This window comes from Nannospalax galili, unplaced genomic scaffold (assembly GCF_000622305.1).
Source record: "Nannospalax galili isolate Female #2095 unplaced genomic scaffold, S.galili_v1.0 scaffold443, whole genome shotgun sequence".
In the NCBI taxonomy this organism is placed as follows: domain Eukaryota; kingdom Metazoa; phylum Chordata; class Mammalia; order Rodentia; family Spalacidae; genus Nannospalax; species Nannospalax galili.
This window is the reverse complement of record NW_008352479.1, coordinates 1736218-1757631: the sequence shown is the minus strand read 5'-3', so window position 1 is coordinate 1757631 and position 21414 is coordinate 1736218. Positions and strand designations below refer to the sequence as shown.

General features: G+C 46.5%; 1 protein-coding gene across 1 annotated transcript in view; it reads left to right on the top strand.

Annotated features, from left to right (window-relative positions):
• Ulk4 (unc-51 like kinase 4) overlaps nt 1-21414 on the top strand; it is a 480002-nt gene that overhangs the window by 457818 nt on the left and 770 nt on the right. The window contains exon 39 of the mRNA XM_008849437.3: nt 20083-20168. Within this exon, the coding sequence (XP_008847659.1) occupies nt 20083-20168 (86 nt within the window). The remainder of the gene's footprint in view (nt 1-20082; nt 20169-21414) is intronic.

The window sequence follows — 21414 nt, the reverse complement described above, 5'->3', positions numbered from 1 at the left end:
GAGCCCAAGACATGCAGGGCCCAGAGAAATGCCAAGAATTGGAGCAATGCCAAACAGAAGCCAACCCGATAGGGTAGAAAGTAGAAATGACCCCTCTGGACATTTAAGATTTCAGCAATACAAGAGAGCTACCTTCAGGCCCATCAAAATTTTTATTCTTGTTCAGTGCCATTATAGCCATGGATTCTAGGCCAAGGCCTGTAATTAATTTGGATATATCTGTGCCAAAATATTCTCATGAATAATTTAATTTAAGACTTTGAGGTTGCTACCAGCTTTAAATCCAAAAATCAGTCCTTAGGCCTTTTTGGAAAGTTAATTAATCTTTGTTTCTTGAAGAAAAACACTACCACCATGACTGAATTGGTGTGTACTGCTGGCTGCCTGGGTTGACTTGTAACATTAAAATGCTCTGTAAACTGCCAAGAACTGGAAATATCCCAGGGAGCCAACAGAAGAGGAGAGATTGGGTGAGTTTGGAAACTGGAGTATTATAAATGAATATATAGGATTTCTGCTTCAGGTCAATATAGAGTATTGGGAGCCAAGTACCTTCCTGTTGAGTATAGCCAAAAAGAAATAGAAGAGAAGGACATTGGGGGAGTGGAGAGGAAGAACTAATACGTAAAACAGTATACCTTTACCCCTAGCAGTAACAGTCGGTGGCCCCTATGAGGTGGCGCATAAGGAGGTGAAGGCCCCCTTTACCCCTAGCAGTAACAGTCGGTGGCCCCTATGAGGTGGCGCATAAGGAGGTGAAGGCCCCCTTTACCCCTAGCAGTAACAGTCGGTGGCCCCTATGAGGTGGCGCATAAGGAGGTGAAGGCCCCATCTTAATGCCTTGGGCATCTGCGGGCCCCAGTGTGTGAGGAGAACTGACTGAATGCAGTAGCGCCCCTGAGGAGAAAGAATGAAAAGAGACCAGGGCAGCTAGAACTCACAGGACACAGTTCCGGATCGGAAGCTGGGGGTCCACTGAGTGTTGAGCAGGATTCATGTCTACCTGTGGGGGTAGGAGGTCGATGAAAGACTGTGGAAAGGGTTCAAAAAGAACCATGTCCAGTCCTCACCCATGAGCAGGCCTGCCTCTTACACTGACCAGAAGAGCCAGTAATTCACAGGGCATTGACTAGAACACCACACATCTTGCCTCGGTGGTGGAGACAAATTAGCCCAAGACTGAGCCCCGCTCCCAGTTTTCCTACTAAATGATGGAGCAAGACCCCAAGGATTAAAACGTTCCCAGTAATTCAACTGCAGCCCCCCCCAACAGACCAAGAATATTTTTAGGAATACAAGAAAAACAAGCAGTGACCACATTAATCCCACACTGTCGAGCAAGAAACGTTCATTAAAGTCCTGAAAAAGACGAAAGGCACATCCCATCAGAAACAGCCCATAACTGACAGATTTCAGAAGGGTCAGACATGAGTGGTCAAAGTTAGCATCATGTTCTGTACGTGAGGAAGTTTGGAGAGCTGTGGAGGATGTTTAAAGATGAGAACTTTCAGAAATGACAGCTTAGCATCTGAGATGAAAACGCTGCAGAATAGGTCAGCAGTAAGCCAGATATTGCAAGAAAAAAACTAGTCAGTTTGAACAAATAGCTGCATGAGCTCATCAAAATGAGACTCAGTATTTTTAGAAATCTGTTTCTGGGGTGTTTCATTAAAGGGCACCTGAGTGGCGGGTCAGCTTCCTACAGTCTGTGGGTTTTATTCCTTTTCATGGGCTTGCATTGAAATGGTCAGTGAGGCTGATGGAGACAGGAGGGGCTGTCCGTTTATGGCAACTAGACCCTAAACACCAAAGAAGTCTCTGGGTGCCGTTCAGTGGAAGAACACTTGCCTAGCACATGGAATTCAACTGCAAGATGATGGACTTTGATCCCCAGCACTAAAAAAAGAAAAAAATAAACCAAACCGGCTCAGCACTCATTTTGGGAGTGGGGACAGGATCCTGATACAGAACTAATTTCAAATAATTAGGCTGGCCTCCCGTTCTCACTCAAGTGGGCCATAAGAGGAAAAGAACTCTGGTAGTCGCTGGGTCTGGTCTGGTCAGGCTGTGTCTGCTAGGTTGGCTGGGTCAGTAGTAGTTGCGAGAGCTGGCCTGTGTGCTGTCTGTGAGGTTTGACTCTTCTGCTGGCCCTACAGCTCTGTGCACAGCCTTCAACTGGAGCTGTGTGTCCTCTCCTTCTGGCACTGCTTGTAGGGAGAGCAGGGCTTTCCAAGGATGAGCTGCTAGAGCCTTTCTGCCTACAGCAGACTGGAAGGACCAGGTTATATCCCAGGTAGGATAAATGCAAGCAGTGTCAACCAACACATGTACCACAGAAGGGTGCTGTCTGTCAGAGCATAGGCTGCTCCAGGACTCAGCCTCAGGAGGGGGGAAAACTTCAAAAGAAAGATATGTTATCCTGTATGTGAGACCGTAGCAGTAGAACATGAGAAGTTCACATGGCCTGATACAGCGTGGGTGACACTGACCCACAGCTTCTGTCCCTCAGTGTCCTTCACATCTGCACTCAGATGATTTTGCGTAATGGCATCCATCCTGTGTGTCGTAGGATAAAGACCACCATTTCCAGCTTTAACTTGCTAGGTGTCAGGAGCATTTCTCCACCCCCTACTCATGACAAGCAAAAATATCCACACAGGGCTATCTGTCTCCTGGGGGGCAACTTCTCTCTCAGTTGAGAAACCCTTATGTAGGGTACAAAGAGCTATGTCACGAAGCCACCAGATCCAAGGCCATGACAGCTGAGCTCCTGTGCCCTGTACCCTGGATGGTGGCAGACCTGCTGACCTCAGCTCCCACTCCTAGCCTGAAGGCCCCTTCATTCATTCTCAGGTCCTTTGAGGCTGAAATCTAGGATTTCAGTCAGGAAGTCACAGCTGGTCACCCTGGCTCTCAAGCTTCCTCATGTGTGAGTGTCAGTGACCACTCTCGCATGTGACAGAGTACACGGTGGCCTCTGGAGACCTAGGAGGTATGCAGACTGTGCCGTGTTAAAGTCTTTCACTGTCCACTGGGGTCTCCTCAGGAGAAAAGAGTCTAAGATAAGTTTCTAAAAGTTTATAAATGTCACACACACACACACACACACACACACACACACACACACACACACACACACACACACACACACACACACACACTCACTCACTCTCATTCACTTACTCCTGGCCGCACAGGTGGAATGAGAAAGTTGGGAGAGCTGCCACTCCACAGGAGCACAGCTGTGGTTCTCTGTGGGCAGACTCCTAGAAGAGTGGGTTTGTTTTCAGTTGACATTTGATGATGTCCATATTTATGGGGTGTGGCGGTGATGTTGGTGTGTACTGACCATGGAGCCACATGGGTGAAAGGTGCCATGGGGAGTGGGATTGTGGAAGAAAAGGAAGAATGTGGCTCCCTTCTCTCCCCGCCTCTGGAAGTCTTTATTTTCCTGCCTTCATTGGTGGGCCTTCTAGGAAGACTTTTGCATTTGAACTGGGGTGGGTAAGGACCCAGGGTCCTGCAGATGCTCTGGGTTTTTGTCTGGGATACCATTTTGTGCTGCAGAAGGCTAACCTTGATCTTTGAGCCACTGAGAAACGTGAAGGAACAATAAGAAGATAGTCAGTTCATCCCTGGTAATCTCACCCACCTCCAGGTGTTCCACTGGGATTGGAGAGAGACCTTCTGGCTCTCAAAGCTCCAGGGCTAAGTCTCTGTTGTGTCCTCTCTTCATGTGCCCCTCTGCAAAATGTGTGAAAACCACAGCTTTTCCAGAACCTCAACTCCACCCACTGCAGAAGACCCAGCTGCAGGACAGCTTGGGTGTCCCTGTCACAGTATCGAGGGTTTCCCAGGAGGACACAAGAGTGAGTGACAGGCCACCTGCTGATCACAGCTCCTCTTGAGTCCTGATCCCTGCCCTGACCGGAGCACCACCCTTAACTGGATTCCCCCAGGACAAAGGCCAGAGGCCCAAGGAGATTGATCATCTTGGGAACATCTGGGCTCTTTGATGCCCCTCCTCCCCCAGAGACCTCTGAGCCTTGCTGTAGTTAATAACATAAATGAAGGTCAATTTAACCTTTAGCCCGGAAGTTGTTTCCTGTATGGGTCAGCAGACTCTTGTGAATTTCCCAACCTCCCACCCCATAGTTTCTTGTCTCCCCAAGTCGTGTGTAATGGATTTTCAGTCTGCCCCTGACTGATGTTCAGGCTGCCCTGTTGCTCTGAGGTGAACCCCACTTCTACAGGCAACTTTCTCAAAGGCACCCTAAGGAAAGTCCCTGTTACCATGGTCCCACCTGAGAAAGGAGAGCAAAGTCTTACAAAACACTGTTCAGTTTGTCATCTTTCAAATATTTCCAAAGGACTGTGTCAGCATTTGATCAAGTCCCTGGACAAAAATCACAGTCAGTGTGGGAATTCTAGCTGTCCAACAGTCAGCACCAGGCTTAAATTCTTACTAATTGGTGCCTGACGACTTTAATTATATAAACCAAAATGTGTTTTCATTCTAATTTTTGTTCCTGGTTTATTTTCCTCCCAGTTTTATTAATGGGAGAAATTTCAGTGCCCTTAATGTTCCCTCAGAGACACAGAAATGGAAGGTGAGGCCTGAACATACTGCAGGAGAGCAGGAACCCAGCACCGTGGACTTAGGGCTGCCCAGCTCCCGTTTCGCTGGTCATCAAGTGTTTGGCTCCTCTGAGCAGACTGAGTGGGTCCTGGAGTGAGGGTGAGCCTCATGGAGGTACCTGGCTGCCACTTTGTCCCAGGAGCATCCTGGCTACTTCCTGAGCCCATGTGCTGTGGCTTCCTGTGACTGAGGGGCTGCCCACAGCCCTACAGAGCCCCTCACCTGTCTCCCAGACTGGAGGCTCAGGGCCTGGCCCACACAGAGATTTCCATATCATAAAGGATTCAGACTTTTCTAGAATCCCACCCCAGGGACTATTTAGACATTTAGCCCTATGAGAGGGATTCTGAGTTATTTGGTGACTCTACCAGGCTAGGCTGCATCCTGAATCTGAGGGGTGTGGCACAGTAGGGAATACACTGTGCCTCTCTGACTTAAGTCCTCTGACAACTACAGGAAGGACCCTAAATGGTCACCCATTAGGAAGGAGATTTTCATGTACACTCACCTCCTAAGTGCTGTGAGTCCTTCTGTGCCCCCTCTGACACACCGAGGGCCTTGGGCGTGTGAGAACTGGGCCTCACACTGGAGGCCTCAAGCTCGCAGGTCTCCATGCTCACTGCAGGCCCTTGCAGGTCCTCACATTGCAGTGTTGGATATTTGGGCTTCATAAGGATCTCCCCCATTGTCCTTACCATGGCCAAACACCATGGACTAGTCAAGGGGCCAACAGTGTCTTCACTTTGTAAAGTAGTGAACTGAGGGAAGAAGGAAGCTGTGGGCCCTGTTGACCTGACATAGCTCTGTTTTGCCTCTCTCCTCAAACGGAAGTTCAAAGAAAGGGCAGGAGATGGGCACCATCAAGTTATTCTCCCTTCAGAGTCCCCTCCTCATCACACATATGCATGCATACACATAATATATACACATACCCATACATGCACATACACACATACACATAAATACACACAAACACATACACATGTCCACAAACACAGACACATATGCACACATAAATGCACATATACATACCCATACACATACATACTTACACATGCACATGTATACACATAAATACACACATACTCATACACGCACACACGCACACACGCACGCACACACACACACACACACACACACACACACACACACACACACACACACACACACACAGTCAATGGCCTTGCTGTCAAATACACATTTTGCTGTGACCCCAGGAGAAGTACTCCTGAGGACCTGCAGGAATCAGGCTTGCCCTCACCAGGTTACCTGACAGCTGCTACCTGGAGTATTTTCTCTTGTGAGGATGTTCCAACCACATCCCATGGCCTTCCTGTCCCTTGGAGACCCTGTCCTGCCTTTCTTAAACATCTGGCTTAGGTCTCCCTACCATCGGCAAATGGTACTCTGGGACCCTGTATTCCACTAGAACTTTTTTTGGGCCAAGTCTAGTTTATGCTTATACCCAAAGAGAGGCACAACTCTCATTTTTTGCCAATTATGCCTGTTTTCCCCCTCACTTATTTTGGGTCTGGCTGTTGTAGATAGTTAGTTCAATCAGGCCTAAAAGTTTCCCAAACCAGCTATCTTATATTTAACATGTTAAGCATACTGAATTTAATGGCCAGAAACTGATGTAATTATGAACAGTTTCTAAGCAATAAGGGCATTTTTTACCACCCTGTGGAGAGCTGAGAGAATTGGCTAGACTCAAATGAAGGAGGAGGCAGCTCTGGATAATTTTCTTCTAGTACATAATTATGTCTTATGGGGTGAAAAAGAAAACATTGAAACCCTCAGCATGTTGTTTCCATGGCCTGTGACTGAGCAGGGGCCCACAGTGCACACGGAAGGAGGGCAGAGGTGTCCATTGGACTGAGAAGCAAGGAACGTCAAAGAGAAGGCAAATCCTTGAACCCTGGAGCGTGCCCGCTGAAGCCTGCTCTCATGGCCTGTTTGAGAACTTGGATGCTAGCCTGCTGTCCATCCTCCTCAGCACCCCACTTCTCCATACCTGAGGAGATCTGTGGGGAGGAGCTGTGCTCTCCCCTGGTACTGACTCTAGGACCTGTTGTCCAAACTTCCTGGACCTCTTCTCCCCTCAGAAATCTGCTTCTGCCTTCGTTTCAGATTCAAAATAGGAGAGAAAACACTTAATATTTGTCTTTCTGAGCCTGGTGTGTTTCACTTAACACGATGAGCTCCAGTCCCGTGCATCCTCCTGTAAATGACAGAACTTCATTCTTCTGAATGAGCCTTCACTGTGTCTATGGCTGCGTCTTCCTCGTCGTCTGCTGATGGCATCTAGGCAGTTCCATATCTTGGCTGCTGTGAATTAAAACTACAGTAAATATGTCTGTGCAGGTGTCTTTGTGCCATGCTGTCCTAGAGTCCTCTAGAGTTGAGCCACGTGGAAGTTCTGTTTTCATTTTTTTGAAGAAACTGTACGTACAGATTCCCACAATGACTGTACCAGTTTACATGCCCCTCAGCAGAATGGGGGGGTTCCTCTTTCCCCTCATCCTCACCTGCATTTGTTTTCTTTTTTGTTTTGTTTTGTTGTTTTTGCTGTTGTTTTTGAGACAGGGTCTCCCTATAGCCCTAGCTGTCCTAGAACTCACTATGTAGACCAGGCTGGCCTAGAACTCACAGAGATCTGCCTCCATCTGCCTACTGAATGCTGGGATTAAAGGTCTGTGCCACCACCTTCATTGTTTTCTTAATGGTAATCATTCTGACTCAGGTGAGATGAAATGTCGATGTAGTTGTGATTTTCACTTCCCTGATGGCTAAGGGTGTGGAAAGTCTTTCAAATTTGTATTGGCCCTTTGTAGTTCTTTTGAGAACTGTCTATTCAAGTCATTTGCTGTTTTTGAGAATTTCATGATACTGTGTACATACCCTTTCCACCAGTCCCACCCCCAGCTCTTCCCTTACAGTTTCTTGTCCTTGTCTTTAATTATTCTTGTTACATATACATACATATATTTATAAATATACATACACATATACATACTGAGTGCATTTAGTGGTACTCGTGTATGAATGTATTTAGGTCTGACCATTTGGGTTTAGATAACCTCTCAGGTGGCTCGTCCCTGGAGAAAACTGATTCTCCACCCCTCAGCAGCCAAAACTGCCTGTAGCTCTTCATCTAGAGATGGGACCCTGTGTCATTCCCTCCGTCCACCTTGGCACATCAACTGGCTTTGTCATTATGCAGGTCTTGTTAGGTTACCATACTGTGGAGATTTCATGGGCACAGCTTCCCTGACATGTCTAGAATGTATTATCTAGCAGACTTTTCCCATTTATTGATCAGGTGACTTTATTTTTGAGACATTTCTTGAGTTCTCACACTTATCCCCTACCTAGGGATCTCATGAGGAAGACAGTCTCTAAATGGACTTTTGGGAGCTCCCAAAGACAGTGTGAAACACTCCATCTGCCTGGGCTGTGCTCACTCAGCATCAAGTGGAGGTGTAAAGAGCAAGAGGGCCTGCACATAGAGCAGCACAGGCTAACAGTCTTGCTGTGAGCCAAATGTGATAGGTGAGACCTCAGAAACTGCTGGAGAAGTCTCTAGAAAGATCCGGAATGTACCTCGAAACACAAGGTAGAAGGTAGGATGGGGACTGCCTGACCCCATGACACCAGCTAGGCTCCTTAGCTCCCAGCCAGGAGTCAGTGGCAGAGGGAGGGTGAGCGAGCCTCAGTAGGCAGGGAAGACAAATGGCTCTGAAGAAACATGAAAGCCCAGCTGGGAAGAGAAAATATACACTAAGAAACAATGTGACAGGCCTGAATTAAAGATTTATTTTTGAAATTTTAACTGTGAAGTAGAGTTGTCATAGTTACCTGCTTGTTTTTACTCGTACTTAGGAGATCAGAAGCACAGGGAATTAAAAATAAACCTCCCAGTGTGATGTGCATGTCTCTAACAAGTGCCACGAAGCACCTGGGCTGCTGGTGCGTCCTTCTGCCCGGGCCTGTTGGGAACTCACGATTAGAAAGCTCAAGTTAACTTGGCTTGGCTTTGCTGCATACACTCAGGATCACCAAAGCTATAGACACACACCCTTATACACTCATAAACGAAGTACCATGGCCTGGGCCTGTCCATCCTGGCCTGACTCAGTTACACAGGTATCTCTCCACACCAAAAATAAAAAAATATTCCAATACAGAGAAGTCAGCATGGAGCAGACGATTCCCAGGTTTCCTGAGGGTGCTGCTAGCAATCACACTTATGGGCATAAATTGATGCCTATGGGTAGAAAGAAGGCACAGAGCATTCTGAAGTGTAGCTCGGATCTGTGCCTGAATGGCCACTTCACTTCAGGCAAGCCTCGGTCCTGTGTCCTTACAGCCTTGACTGCACATTAAAGAGGCCAGCCACCTCCAAGGTCCTGCCACTATTAGAGGGCTCCAAGTTGCTCCTTGTGCTAGGTTGTACTGGGGGAAGTCAAAGTCAAGAAGACAGAACTGGACTCTACTGCAGGTGACGGCGCATAAAGGCACCACCTTACAGTATGTGAGCCTGGGAGACCTGTGGGTAGACCCTATAGGGCTATAGTGTCTCCTGCCAACACTGAGAGCATAAATGCTGGGTTGATGAATGCCAGACAGATGCAGCAGGTGTTAATACAGCTGTAGCAGAAGGATGAGTCAGGCTGAGTATTGCCTACAGTATGTTTCCAGGTTTTATATGTATATACAGACCATATATATATATATATATGCCCATTTGTATACACACACATACACATGTATACATATGCACACACTAAACAGTAGCAGAGGAGTTCTATGTGTGATGGTTAATTTTGTTAACTTGGCACAACCTAGAATCACCTGGAGGAATAAGAGTCTCCATGAGAGATGTTTACATTGAGTTGGTCTGTGGGCATATCTGTGGGAACTGTGTTAAATTAATTGATGTGGGAATACCCAGCCCACTGTGGGCAGCACCATTCCCTAGGAAGAGGGTCCTGCATTGTAAAAGACGAGAAATGGAGCTGAGCACAATAAGCATGCATGCACTTCCTCCTGCCTTTGACTTGGACGTGATGTGGCTAGCTGTTTGAAGTTTCTGCCTTGACTTCCCTATAATGATGGACCATAACTTGGAATTGTAAGCTGAAATAGACCCCTTCTCCTCTCAGTTGCTTTTTGTCAGAGTATTTTATCACATCAACAGAATGAAACTAGATGTAAACTGATCTTAATATTAAGTTCAAATCCCCAACTATTTTGATTTTTTCACTTAGAGATCACGCATTCGGGACAAAAGTGCCTGCCAGGTGAGCCTCGTATATTCAGTGTAATTCTTGTTTCCATTTTGGTTGACACTAGCCATGCAGCTACCAGTGCGATTGAGATTAGCAGCATAAAGTGATGCCTTGAATTCTGGACGGTCACTAATGTCGTAAAATGAACATGAAGCACCTGCCGTATGATATCTTGAAATACTGAAATCTATTCGTGAACTCAGAGAGATTCAGGATTGAGAGATGAAATGGTTGTCTTGGCTTCTGTGCTCCCGGCATGCTGGAACACACACATATTCATCATGGTAACCACAGGAAGGAGCATTGCTGGCAGTCTTTGCCAGGCCTCTCTGAAGTGCTTTCCCAGTGTCTGCGGTGCCCCTCTCGAAGTTCCCTAGTCATAGCCAGCCTTGCATTTAGTGTCATTGTAGACAACCACTTTCCTCATCCAAAAAGGTGACATTTCTCTCCAGGTCTCTGCACAGAGCAGATCCAGCTCAAAGCAGAAGTAGGCCGGTGACTGTGAAACAGAAGCACTGGAAAAGCAGCATGTCAGAGGCACCTGGCCTTGAAGCTGCCGTGGGTTATTGTTTTCCAAGAGAAGGTTGATTCTCGTCTTAACTCATGCCCTCCAGTGGTCTGAGAGAAGATGCACTCTGGGACAGGAGCCACACCTTACACTTAAGTGTGGCTGACTTCAAAGTCATTTGAAATTCTCATATTTTAAGTTTGACTGCAGAAAATTGCTTGGTGTTAATGTGGTAATAATTTAGGAAGGCAAATTAAAAGTATCCAAACTTCTTTACTTCTTCTTTTTTTTTTTTTTTTTTTTTTTTTTTTTTTTGAGACAGGGTCTCCCTGTAGCTCCAGCTGTTCTGGAACTCACTATGTGGACTAGGCTGGCTTTGAACTCACAGAGATCTGCCTGCTTCTGCTTCCCGAGTGCTGGGATTAAAGACATGCACCACCACACCTGGCCCAAACTTCTTTTTATTTAAATTTCATTTTAAAACCTTGCATTGAAGCCAAACATGATAGCACACACCTTCAATCCCATCACTCAATGCAGAGAAAGATGGATTTCTGTGAGAGTGAGGCCAATCTGGAGTACATATTGAGTTCCAGGTCAGCTGGGGCTACAGGGAGACCCTGTCTCAAAAAAAAAAACAAAAACAAACAGAAGGTATGTTGAACTGTATGAGTCTGATTGGTTCTAAGTGAAGCATGCCCATGTTCTTGCCAGCTCTTCCTCCTCTCCTCCCTCCTTCCTTTCTTGTCTGTTTCTTTGTTGAGACAGAGCTTCAGGAAGCCTGGGCTAGCCTCAAGTTTTCATTTTTATGTTTTTAAATTTTTTTATTTATTTATTTGTATGTATGTGTGTGTGTGTGTGTGTGTGTGTGTGTGTGTGTGTGTGTACATGAGTGCAGTACCTGCAGAGGCCAGAAAAGGGTGTCGGATCCCCTGGAACTTGGAACTAGAATTATTGATGATTGTTATCCACCATGTAGGCCCTGGGAACAGAACTTGGGTCCTCTACAAGGGCAGCCAGTGCTCTTAACTGCTGAGCCATCTCTCTAGCCCTAGACTCTGAGTTCTTGCCAGCCCATCTGATACTGCTGACACTGGCTGCAGAGGTCAGAGAGAAACAAGGTTGCTCAGTGGGTAAAGACACTTGCTGTCAAGCCTGACAACTTGAGTTCAATCCCTGAGCCCCACATGGTGAAGGAGAGAACCAACTCCTGCAAGTTGTCCTTTGACCACCACAAGTGCACGGCTTAAGGGGGACCTTTTCTCAAAAAAAAAAAAAAAAAAAAATGTACTGCATTTATTTATTTATTTTATTTTTTTATTTATTTTGTGTGTGTGTGTGTGTGTGTGTGTGTGTGTGTGTGTGTGTGTGTACATGAGTGCAGTACCTGCAGAGGCCAGAAAAGGGTGTCGGATCCCCTGGAACTTGGAACTAGAATTATTGATGATTGTTATCCACCATGTAGGCCCTGGGAACAGAACTTGGGTCCTCTACAAGGGCAGCCAGTGCTCTTAACTGCTGAGCCATCTCTCTAGCCCTAGACTCTGAGTTCTTGCCAGCCCATCTGATACTGCTGACACTGGCTGCAGAGGTCAGAGAGAAACAAGGTTGCTCAGTGGGTAAAGACACTTGCTGTCAAGCCTGACAACTTGAGTTCAATCCCTGAGCCCCACATGGTGAAGGAGAGAACCAACTCCTGCAAGTTGTCCTTTGACCACCACAAGTGCACACACACACATACACACAGAGAGACACACAAAATAAAATATAATTAAGCATATTTTGGGGGGAATCCATATAGCTAAGATATTGAACTGTTTAACCCTTGAATTATAATGCATTTACTTACCCGAATTTTTTTTAATGAGCATTTTGTGGCTTTTATCATACAGATTTTGACATATTTGTTGGTATATACCTTTGATGTTTGTTAGAATTTGCTTTCGGATTCAGCATATCTGTCAGTAGTATTTCAGGTCTACTTGAAAACATATTGTGCAATTTTCTATGCATATCAGTCAGACCAAGTTTGTTAATCTCATTATAGACTTCTCTGTCCCTTGTAATTTCAGTGCATACTACTGGGAGAGACTTAAAGGTGGTGTGTGTGTGTCCCACCCCAACAACTGTGGAATTTTCTAACTCTGCTACTTCATGTGTTTTAGAGATAGAACTTAGGACATGCAAATTTGAAATTCACATACCTTCCTGATTCAATCCTTTTATGAACATGAAATGTTTCTTTTTGTCTCTAGTTAGAATCGTTTCCTTAGAATCATCTTTGGATGAAGCACCCTCCTTTGGGTACGCCTGTTCACATGGCATACCTTTCTCTGTTCCTTACCCCTCAGCTGCTCTGTATCTTTAGCTTTAAAGAATGTTTCTCAGAGACAGTATGCATCCATATGTATATTTGTTTTAGTTTGTTCATTTTTGTTTGAAAACCTTAACCTTTTGCTTATTTTTTGGTTCACTTACATTTAATATAAATATGGGCACCACAGGTTCACAGCTGTGGCTGTTCTTGGTTTCTGCTTCTCTCCTCCCTCTTTGGGTTTGTGTGTGCTTTGCTCTTCTGTTACTAGTTCTTGTTGCAGAAGACTGGGTTGTTAATTTGAGACATTTCTTTCCTCACGTAAACATTTAGCAGTATAAATTTCCCTCTGAGCACTTCCAGCTACACCTATAGATTCCATACATTGTATAGTTATTTTCCCCTCCTTCCTTCCCTCCCTTCCTATATGTGTTGTTGATGTTGTCATTTGACACAGGGTCTTACTATGTAGCTCACTCTAGGCTTGAACTCACTCTGTAAACACGGGCTGGCTTCATTCTGGCAGTTCTCCTGCCTCAGCCTCCTGTGTGCTGGGATTATAGGTGTGTACCACCACACCCAACTTATGTAGTCATTTTCATTCAGCTGTTTCTAATTTTCCTTGTGATAACCCCTTAGTTTGTTTATGTGTTTAATTTCTAAGTGACTGAAAATATTCCCATTATCTTTGTTATTAATGTCTAGTTTAATTCAGTTAAAATTGAGGAATGTATTTTATATGATATTAATAATTTTAAGTTGGTTAAAATTTGGTTTGGGGCATAGAATATTCTAAACATTGATGAATATTCCAGATTCTGGAGAAATGATTGTACACTGCCATCAGAGAGGCAGTGCTGGACACAGCCACCGGGCCCAGCTGAGTGGTGCTGCTGCTTGGCTCTTCTTCTTGCTGTCTTCTGGTTTAGTCTGGGTTTTGTCTATTTGTATTTGCCGCTGTAAAAGGAGTGCTTGTCTCCAAGGATTCTCCAAGAATCTATGGATTCTTCTGTTTTTTTCTTGGTGTATTTATAATACAATGAAATATGATTCCTGCATGAGTACGTATTTATTGCTGTGTCTTCTTGGTAATAGAACCCTTCTGTGAAAATGTGGAAAGGAGGCTGCTCTTATGTCTCCTTTCCCTGGCACTAATGTCTCCATTCTAGTGTTATGTGTGTGTTTGCATATTAAGCAGCTTTGTGTTGCTGTAACGAATACCTGAAACCATCAACTTATAAAGGAAAGTTCATCTGGGTTTGAAGTTCTGGAGTTCCACATGGTCATCTGGTCTGTACCTTTATGCATTTTGTAGGGGGTAGTCCAAGGGTGGGTAGGGATCGCTCACCTCATGGCTGCTATGTGAGAAAGAGGAGCAAGAAGGAGCTGAGGTGTTGCCAGCCCCTTCAAGCCTCCTCCCCCCGCCCCCCCCCACGTTTCCTCCATTTCCCAGTGGTGCCAGGCTGGGGACAAGCTATCCCATAGGCCTTTGAGAACATTCCAGACCTAAACTACAGTACCTGGTGTGCATATTTATCATCTTCCGTGTGTGTATGTGTCCTCATATATGTGGGCTCATGTATATGTACATGTCTGTTTGCATGCATTTGGAGGCCAGAGGTTGACGCTGGGTATCTTCCTCAGTCACTCTCCATCTTATATCTTAGACCCAGAGCTGGCCAGTTTGTGCAGTATGTTCTGGGAATCCTGTCTTTGCCATTCAAGCACTAGGATTACAGGTGAGCCACCATACCTGCCTGGCATTTACTCAGTTGCTGTGACCCAAACTTGGGTGCTTATATTCACACGGCAAGCACTTTACCATATGAGCCATCTCCCCAACCCCCACTTGATTATGCTGTAGTGCTAATCTCAATATACTTGAATTAAGATTCTACTAAAATTTTTTCAATTGTGTGTTGGGGGGGAGGGGGGCTAAGGAAGCCAGAAGAAGGCATAGGATGCCCTGGATCTGGAGTTACAGGAAGTTGTGAGCCACTCAGTGTGGGTGCAGAGAAGCAAACTTACATCCCCTAGAAGACAAAGCACTCTTAGCTGCTGAGCCATCCCCAAGATTCTTCTAGATAGTATATTGCTAGGTCATTTTAAAATCATTTATGGGTTGGGCGTAGTGGTGCTTGCCTGCACTTAGGAGGCAGAAGCAGGTGGATCCTTGTGAGATCCAGGCCCACCTAGTCTACACAGTGAGTTACAGGCCACTGGGGCTGTAGGGAGACCCTGTTGCAATAATAACAAAGTCATTTAGAAGCTCTCTTACTTGCTGCATGTGGGTCATGTACCCTTACTGGAGTTCTTGAAGGATTTAGTCTACTTTTTTTATTTGATTTATGTTTATTCCCAATGTTTTCATTTCCTTACTCTCCTTTCCTGCCTTCTTTTATTATACTTGAACATTTTTAGTGTTGCTTTTTAATATATCCATTATGCTTTTATTATGTCTCTTTGTATAATTTTTTTGGCAATAGCTATTGGGATTATAAAATACTTTCACAAGGAGCTGGAGAGATGGCTCAGTGGTTAAGAATGCTTGCAACTCTTCCAGGGGACTGGACTCCAGTTCTCAGCACCCATGTAGGGCAGCTCACAACTACCTGTAACTCTAGCTCCAGGGATCTGACACCTCTTCTGGTCTCTGCAGGGACCAGCATGTACGGGCACATGCATAAATAAATAAGTAAATAAATATTTAAAAAATATTTTCACAATGTACTTAGCACTAATATTTTTCCACATCAATTGGAATGTAGCTTATAGCTCTTGTCACCTTCTTTGCATCCCTGCTTTATGCTCCCTGCCCATTTTTCTCGTCTAGTCCATCCCCACACACTGGAAGCTTCAGCAGGCAACATGACACATTTTGCTTGTCTCCTCTGAAATGTATTTTAAGGAGAGAGCACTTTCTCCTCTCTCCTATGCTAGTGTGGTTTCCTCACTCCTAGCATCCTTCCTCCCTGAGGAACTTCCTTGAGCAGTTCCTCAGAATGGCTCTGTAGCATCATTACTTCCTCTGAGGCCCCTCCCCGGCCCCCCATGGTGCTCCAGCCTGTCATTTCTGGCTTCTTTCTGATGGACATGGAATTCTGATTTGATAGTTCAGCTACTGTAGCACTTTAAGGATGTGCCACTTTAAAAAAATATTATTTATATTTTGTGTCTGTGAATATTTTACCTGCATGTATGTAAGTGCACCTGTGTCATGCAATGCTCATGGAAGCCAGAAGAGGGCACTGGGTTCCCTGGAACTGGAGTTACAGACAGTTGTTAGCCAGAATTGTAGGGAATGGAACCCAGGTCCTCTGCAAGAGCAGCCAGTGCTCTAACAGCTGAGCTGTCTCTCCATTTTCTTCAAGTCACCTGGGCTTGCTGACTTCTGATGAGAAATCTAGTCATTCAAATCATTACTGCCTACTAAGTCTTGAATTATTTATTCACTTAGTTTTGTCTGCTTTGAAGTTTCTCTAGCAAGTTTGGCTTATGAGGTATCTGTTGGGTATTTGTTTCCTTTGTTTTGAAACAGGGTCTCCTATAGCCCAGACTGACCCTGAGCTCATTTATATAGCTGAGGATGACCTTAATCTGATTCTTCTGTGTCTGCCTCCAAAGTGCTGTGGTAACAGGCATGCACCATCATGCCTGGCCTGCATTGAGGCATTTGTCGTGAATTGGGCAGGGGGTGGGAGGGGGGACAGGGGACGACTGTATCTTGTTACAAACCTATTTTCATCACATTTGGAATAGTTGTAGCTCTGATTTCTTCAGATACTTTTCTCTTTCTCTTTAAAAAAATATTTTACAAGTCAGACGTGGTGGTGCATGCCTTTAATCCCAGCACTCGGGAGGCAGAGGCAGATGGATCTCTGTGAGTTCAAGAGTCTTCGTACTCCTTGATCTCCTAAAAATGGGGTGTGCAAAGAACACTGACTGCTCTTGCAGAAGACCCGGGTTCAAATCCTGGCACCCACATGGCAGTTAACAACTGTCCATAACTCCAGTCCCAGAGGATCCAACAGCCTCTTCTGACCTCCACAGGCATTGCATGACACAGGCGCACTTACTTACATGCACACAGTACACGCATACGAATAAAATTAGGAAAAATATTTATAAAATTACTTATTCTTAAAATTTTATGTGTATGAGTATATTGCCTGCATCTGTGTCATGCAGTGCCTAAGGAGGCCAGAAGATGTTGGCGGGGGCAGGAAGAGGTCGTTGGAGCCCCTAGAACTGGAGTTTTAGATGGTTAGCTACCATGTGGGAGCTGAGAATTGAGCCTGGGTCTTCTGCAAGAGCAGGTCCCATGCCTCCAGCTGGCATCTCCTGGAACATTCTCCCTACCTCACTCACCTCTGGGGCTGGTTTGTGGAGGTCAGCCCTGGCCTATACCCAGGCAAAGATGGGGTGGTTGCTTCCACCAGCCTGTCCACCCTTCACCTACCAGCCTCCTCAGGAGTGGTTCTGCATCCATTCAGGGAGACAGAAAGGGTGGCATGTGTGGTCTCTGTCTCACCTAGTTCTGGAAGCTTCTAAGGACATAGCTTCCAGAGCTGCCATGTCTAATGTACTCATCCTTACATATAGGGCAGTAGTTGATCCTATTAGTGAGTTCAGGTAAGTGCTCAAACCACTTCAGCCTTCTATTTTTCAATTATAAATTTTCTTTTTTCATGTGATTCATGTATACGATAAAATGATTATATTCCCATTTCCCTCAACTTTCCCTATATGCCCCCAACATGTCTCCCTTCCAACTTCATGTCTTTTTTTTTTTTTTTAAGTAACTCACCAAGTCCTATTAGTGTTGTTAAAAGGTGCATGGATGTGGGGTAGTCCACTGAATCACAGGAAACCTACCAGTGGGAACACCCTCAAAAAAGAATGATTCTCAGCCAGGCATGGTGGCACACACCTTTAATCTCAGCACTTGGAGGCAGAGGCAGTAGGGTCTCTGTAAGACTGAGGCCAGCCTGGTCTACAAAGCCAGTTATAGGCTAGCTGTGGCTATGGAGAGACCCTGTCTGGGGGAAAAATAAAAGATTCTCCCCCAGCAGCTCAGCTGCCAATAGCTACTCGTAAGTGATGGGGCCTGAAGGGGGCACCTCCTCCCATCCATGCTGGAATTGTGGCTGGCTTGATCTTGGAGTCTTGAGCAGGCAACCACAGCTTATGTGTGCAATAGCCATGTCATGTCAAGAAGACTGCATTCCCTGCCCTCCTCCCCCATCCTCCACTCCTAATTCTTTCTGCTTACTCTTCTGAGCCTTGGTGGGGGTGTGAACAAAGATGTCCCATTTAGGCTGTGTCCTAGTTTGATTCTCCACTGCTGTGACAAAACACACTGACCAATACCAACTTCGGGAGGAAAGGGTTTATTCAGCTTACCTCTCCTAGTTCATCAGGGGGCCCAGGGCAAGAACCTGAAGGCAGGAGCTGGAGCACAAGCCCTGGAGGAACACTGCTTACTAGCTTGCTTCCCTAGGCCCTGCTCAATCTGTTTTCTTATGTAACACAGGCCCACCTGCCCAGGGGTGGCAACACCCACAGTGGGCTGGGCCCTCCCACATCACTCAACAATCAAGAAAATGCCCCATAGACATGGCCACAGGCCAGTCCTATGGAGGCAATTCCCCAGTTGAGGCTCCTTCAACCCAGGTGTGTCAAGTGGACACTAAAGATACCCAGCACGGGCTGGGTACTGTCTCTTGTTCTCAGCACTTTGACCAATTATGCATCTCTCCATTGACTGCTGTCCACTGCAAAAAGAAGCTTCTCTGCCTAAGGTTGAGAACAACCCAGGTCCTGGGTCAGTCAGATCCGGTCCATTTTCAGTTTTCTTTATCTAACCTGTGTTTATATCAGGTGCAAAGGATGCTATTTTGGCCCATTATTTTGATCACTTGATTCTCCCTCTATTTTCCTATTCACATCTTCTAGCCAGCCTTGTGGGTTAGGGTGGTCATTTCACTGCAGCCTGTGGGTCAGTTCCTGGGAGCAGAGCCTCTGCATGCAATCCTGAAGCTCAGCTTTGCAGATCTGGGGGGTGGGGGAGAGTGAGAATCTTCTCAGGGATCTCTAATTTGGGTTGTCCCTTTGGTGTGCAAGATTGTGCTTACCTTAGACATGGAGTCACAGCCAACATTGTCAGATCAAGAAACAATTTTTTTCTATTGTTTTGCCTGCATGTAAGTAAGTACACCACATGTGTGCAATGCCTGCAGAGGCCAGAAGAGGGTGTTGGATCCCCTGGAAGTGGAGTTACAGGTGGTTGTTAGCCACCATGTAGGTGATGGGAACCAAACTTGGGTCCTTTACAAGAGTAGTCAGTGCTTTTAACTGCTGAGCCATCTCACCAGCCCCATCTTCCCATCAGCCCAATCCCCCACCAAGGTCTTTTATGTATGTCATTGCAGAAACCACAGCTAATGCCAGTTGATCAGACAGCTCACCTCTGGCACCCCCAGATCATAGGGGAGGGTCTCAGTGGAGGTGCACATTCATTTCCTCCATCTGCTCAGGCTTTTTGGGAGAATGGTACCTAGAGCACACACAGCATGCTTATTTTGCAAGGTGTGGCTGTTAAGAACACAGGAGAAAGCAGGAGACAGCAGAGCCCTCTGAGATGCCAAGAGCTCCACAAGTGTTAAAAATAGGCTGCAGATGAATCAGGCCAAACAGGATGATAGCACCATGGGGTCACTCCTGAATAGCCTCCTTCCTTTCAGGGGACATGTGCTCAGAGGGGTGTAACAGGAGGTGCCCCGGGTGACCTGGCCCATCAGTTCCCATCCAAGCCACAAGTGATCATGATGTGCTGGTGAGTTTGGAAGTCAGGGAAGCCTAGTGGGCTGCTTCCGATGGTGGTGATTAGCTTGGGAACCCTTCCTGGAGTTGATCTCTTTTCTCAGGCTTCCCAGATCTCTGGGTACCCAGAATCATACTTCTACTCATGTGAAAGAGACTGCATTGGGCTCTGAGCTCTGAGGAAACATCCCGTTACCACCTTGGCTTGCTGGAAATTCAGGCTTCTAGACACAGCCCTGGTCCCCTACTCCTCCCTGAAGTGACCACCTCCAGCCACAGCGGAGTCCCTTCTACCCTCTGCAAGGAGTCACCCTTGTCTAGTCACACATCCCTATCATCAGCAGCACTTGCAGTGTGGGGTACAAGGATGGGGGATGCTGACCAACTAGGGACATCCCCCAATGTCCTTACTCCTGGGGCAAGATTTGGGCCTGACCCTCAGGGTGTCGCTCCAATGGGGACGAGTCAGGGAAGGACTACCTGACCACTGTCTTTCCCTCTCTTCCAGGTCACCTCCAATGAAAAACACCTGGAGGGCCTCAAGAATGCTGGCAGCCTTCTGCAGGTACTGGAGCAGCTGGTTCCAGCTCACAGGTATGGGGGCCAAAGAAGAGCTGTGTGACTGCTCTGGTCAGCACCCGCTCTCAACCATTTCTTCCCCAACCATAGGAAGGAACATGAAGCATTTCACAGCTGGGAACTTTCAGTGTGGTGACGGGAAACATGAGCCACCCAACTTAGGGAACAGACTGGGGTTCCACCAGTCAGTCCAGGGCTGCAACTTGGCCAGGGCTCAGTGACTGCCTCTAGCCAGTGCCCCCAGAGCCGAAGGAGGTGGCTCTAGTCCCTCAGGAGGAGCCACCTTTTAAAAGGGGGTGGGGTGGGACATCCTGACCTTCAGTGGATGAGACAGATACTGGTCTCTGGCATTTCCTGTGGGTTCTGTTTTCAGATGTCTGGGATTCATCTGAAGGGAAATGTAGAGCTGAGGCCCTAAGGTGAGCTCTCAGCTCCAGTCAGCACCCACATGCAGTCCTGCCATCTCAGCCCCTTTACTGTGCCAGAAACCATGTTTTTTTTTTTTGTTTGTTTGTTTTTAAATAAGGTTAGGAAGAGAGGCTAATTTGGATGGGGGGTCAGGGTGTGGGTGTGTGGCTGGGAGGACCACTGAACAGGGAAGTTGTCAGCTAGCTCCCGGAAGCCTCTCCTTTCATACTGGCTTTCTGGGACTCACCTGCCCAGGCAAGGTTATTTTTTGCTGGATCCAAATTTGGGCAAAATGTGTCCAAACGAGGCTCCATGTTGTAAAAGCTCCATGCCTCTCCTCTGCCCATACCAGCTCTCAGGCGGGCCTTGCTGTCTCCTTTATACTTTGTTGGGATGTCCCCACCTAACAAGGCCAGTTGATGGGCGGCAGTGCTCTGCTCAGATGCTGCCCTACCAGAAGTTGGCCTTCTACCATGACAGCCACTCTGGGGTCTGATGGGCAGGGTGGGCAGAGTGGCCCCACTAGATTGGCCCAGACTTCACCACGAGCAGCCTGAGTTCAAAGACATTCCCGCCATCCCTCAGGGCCTTTGATGCAGAGCAGGAATGCATGGCACTGTCTCTGGGTGGCAGCCCCATCCCACTGCCATGGTAGCTTTCATGGCACCCCACCCACCCCGTTTATTTGCTAACAGATCTATTTTTGTGCTGTGGAGAGTGCCAATAGGCTAGTCTTCCCCTTCAAGGGGCTGCCGCCAATGGTGTCCTTTAAAAAAAAAAAAATTTATGTGTAAATGCACCTGTGTCATACAGTGTCCACGGAAGTCAGAAGACGGTGTCAGATCTCCTGGAA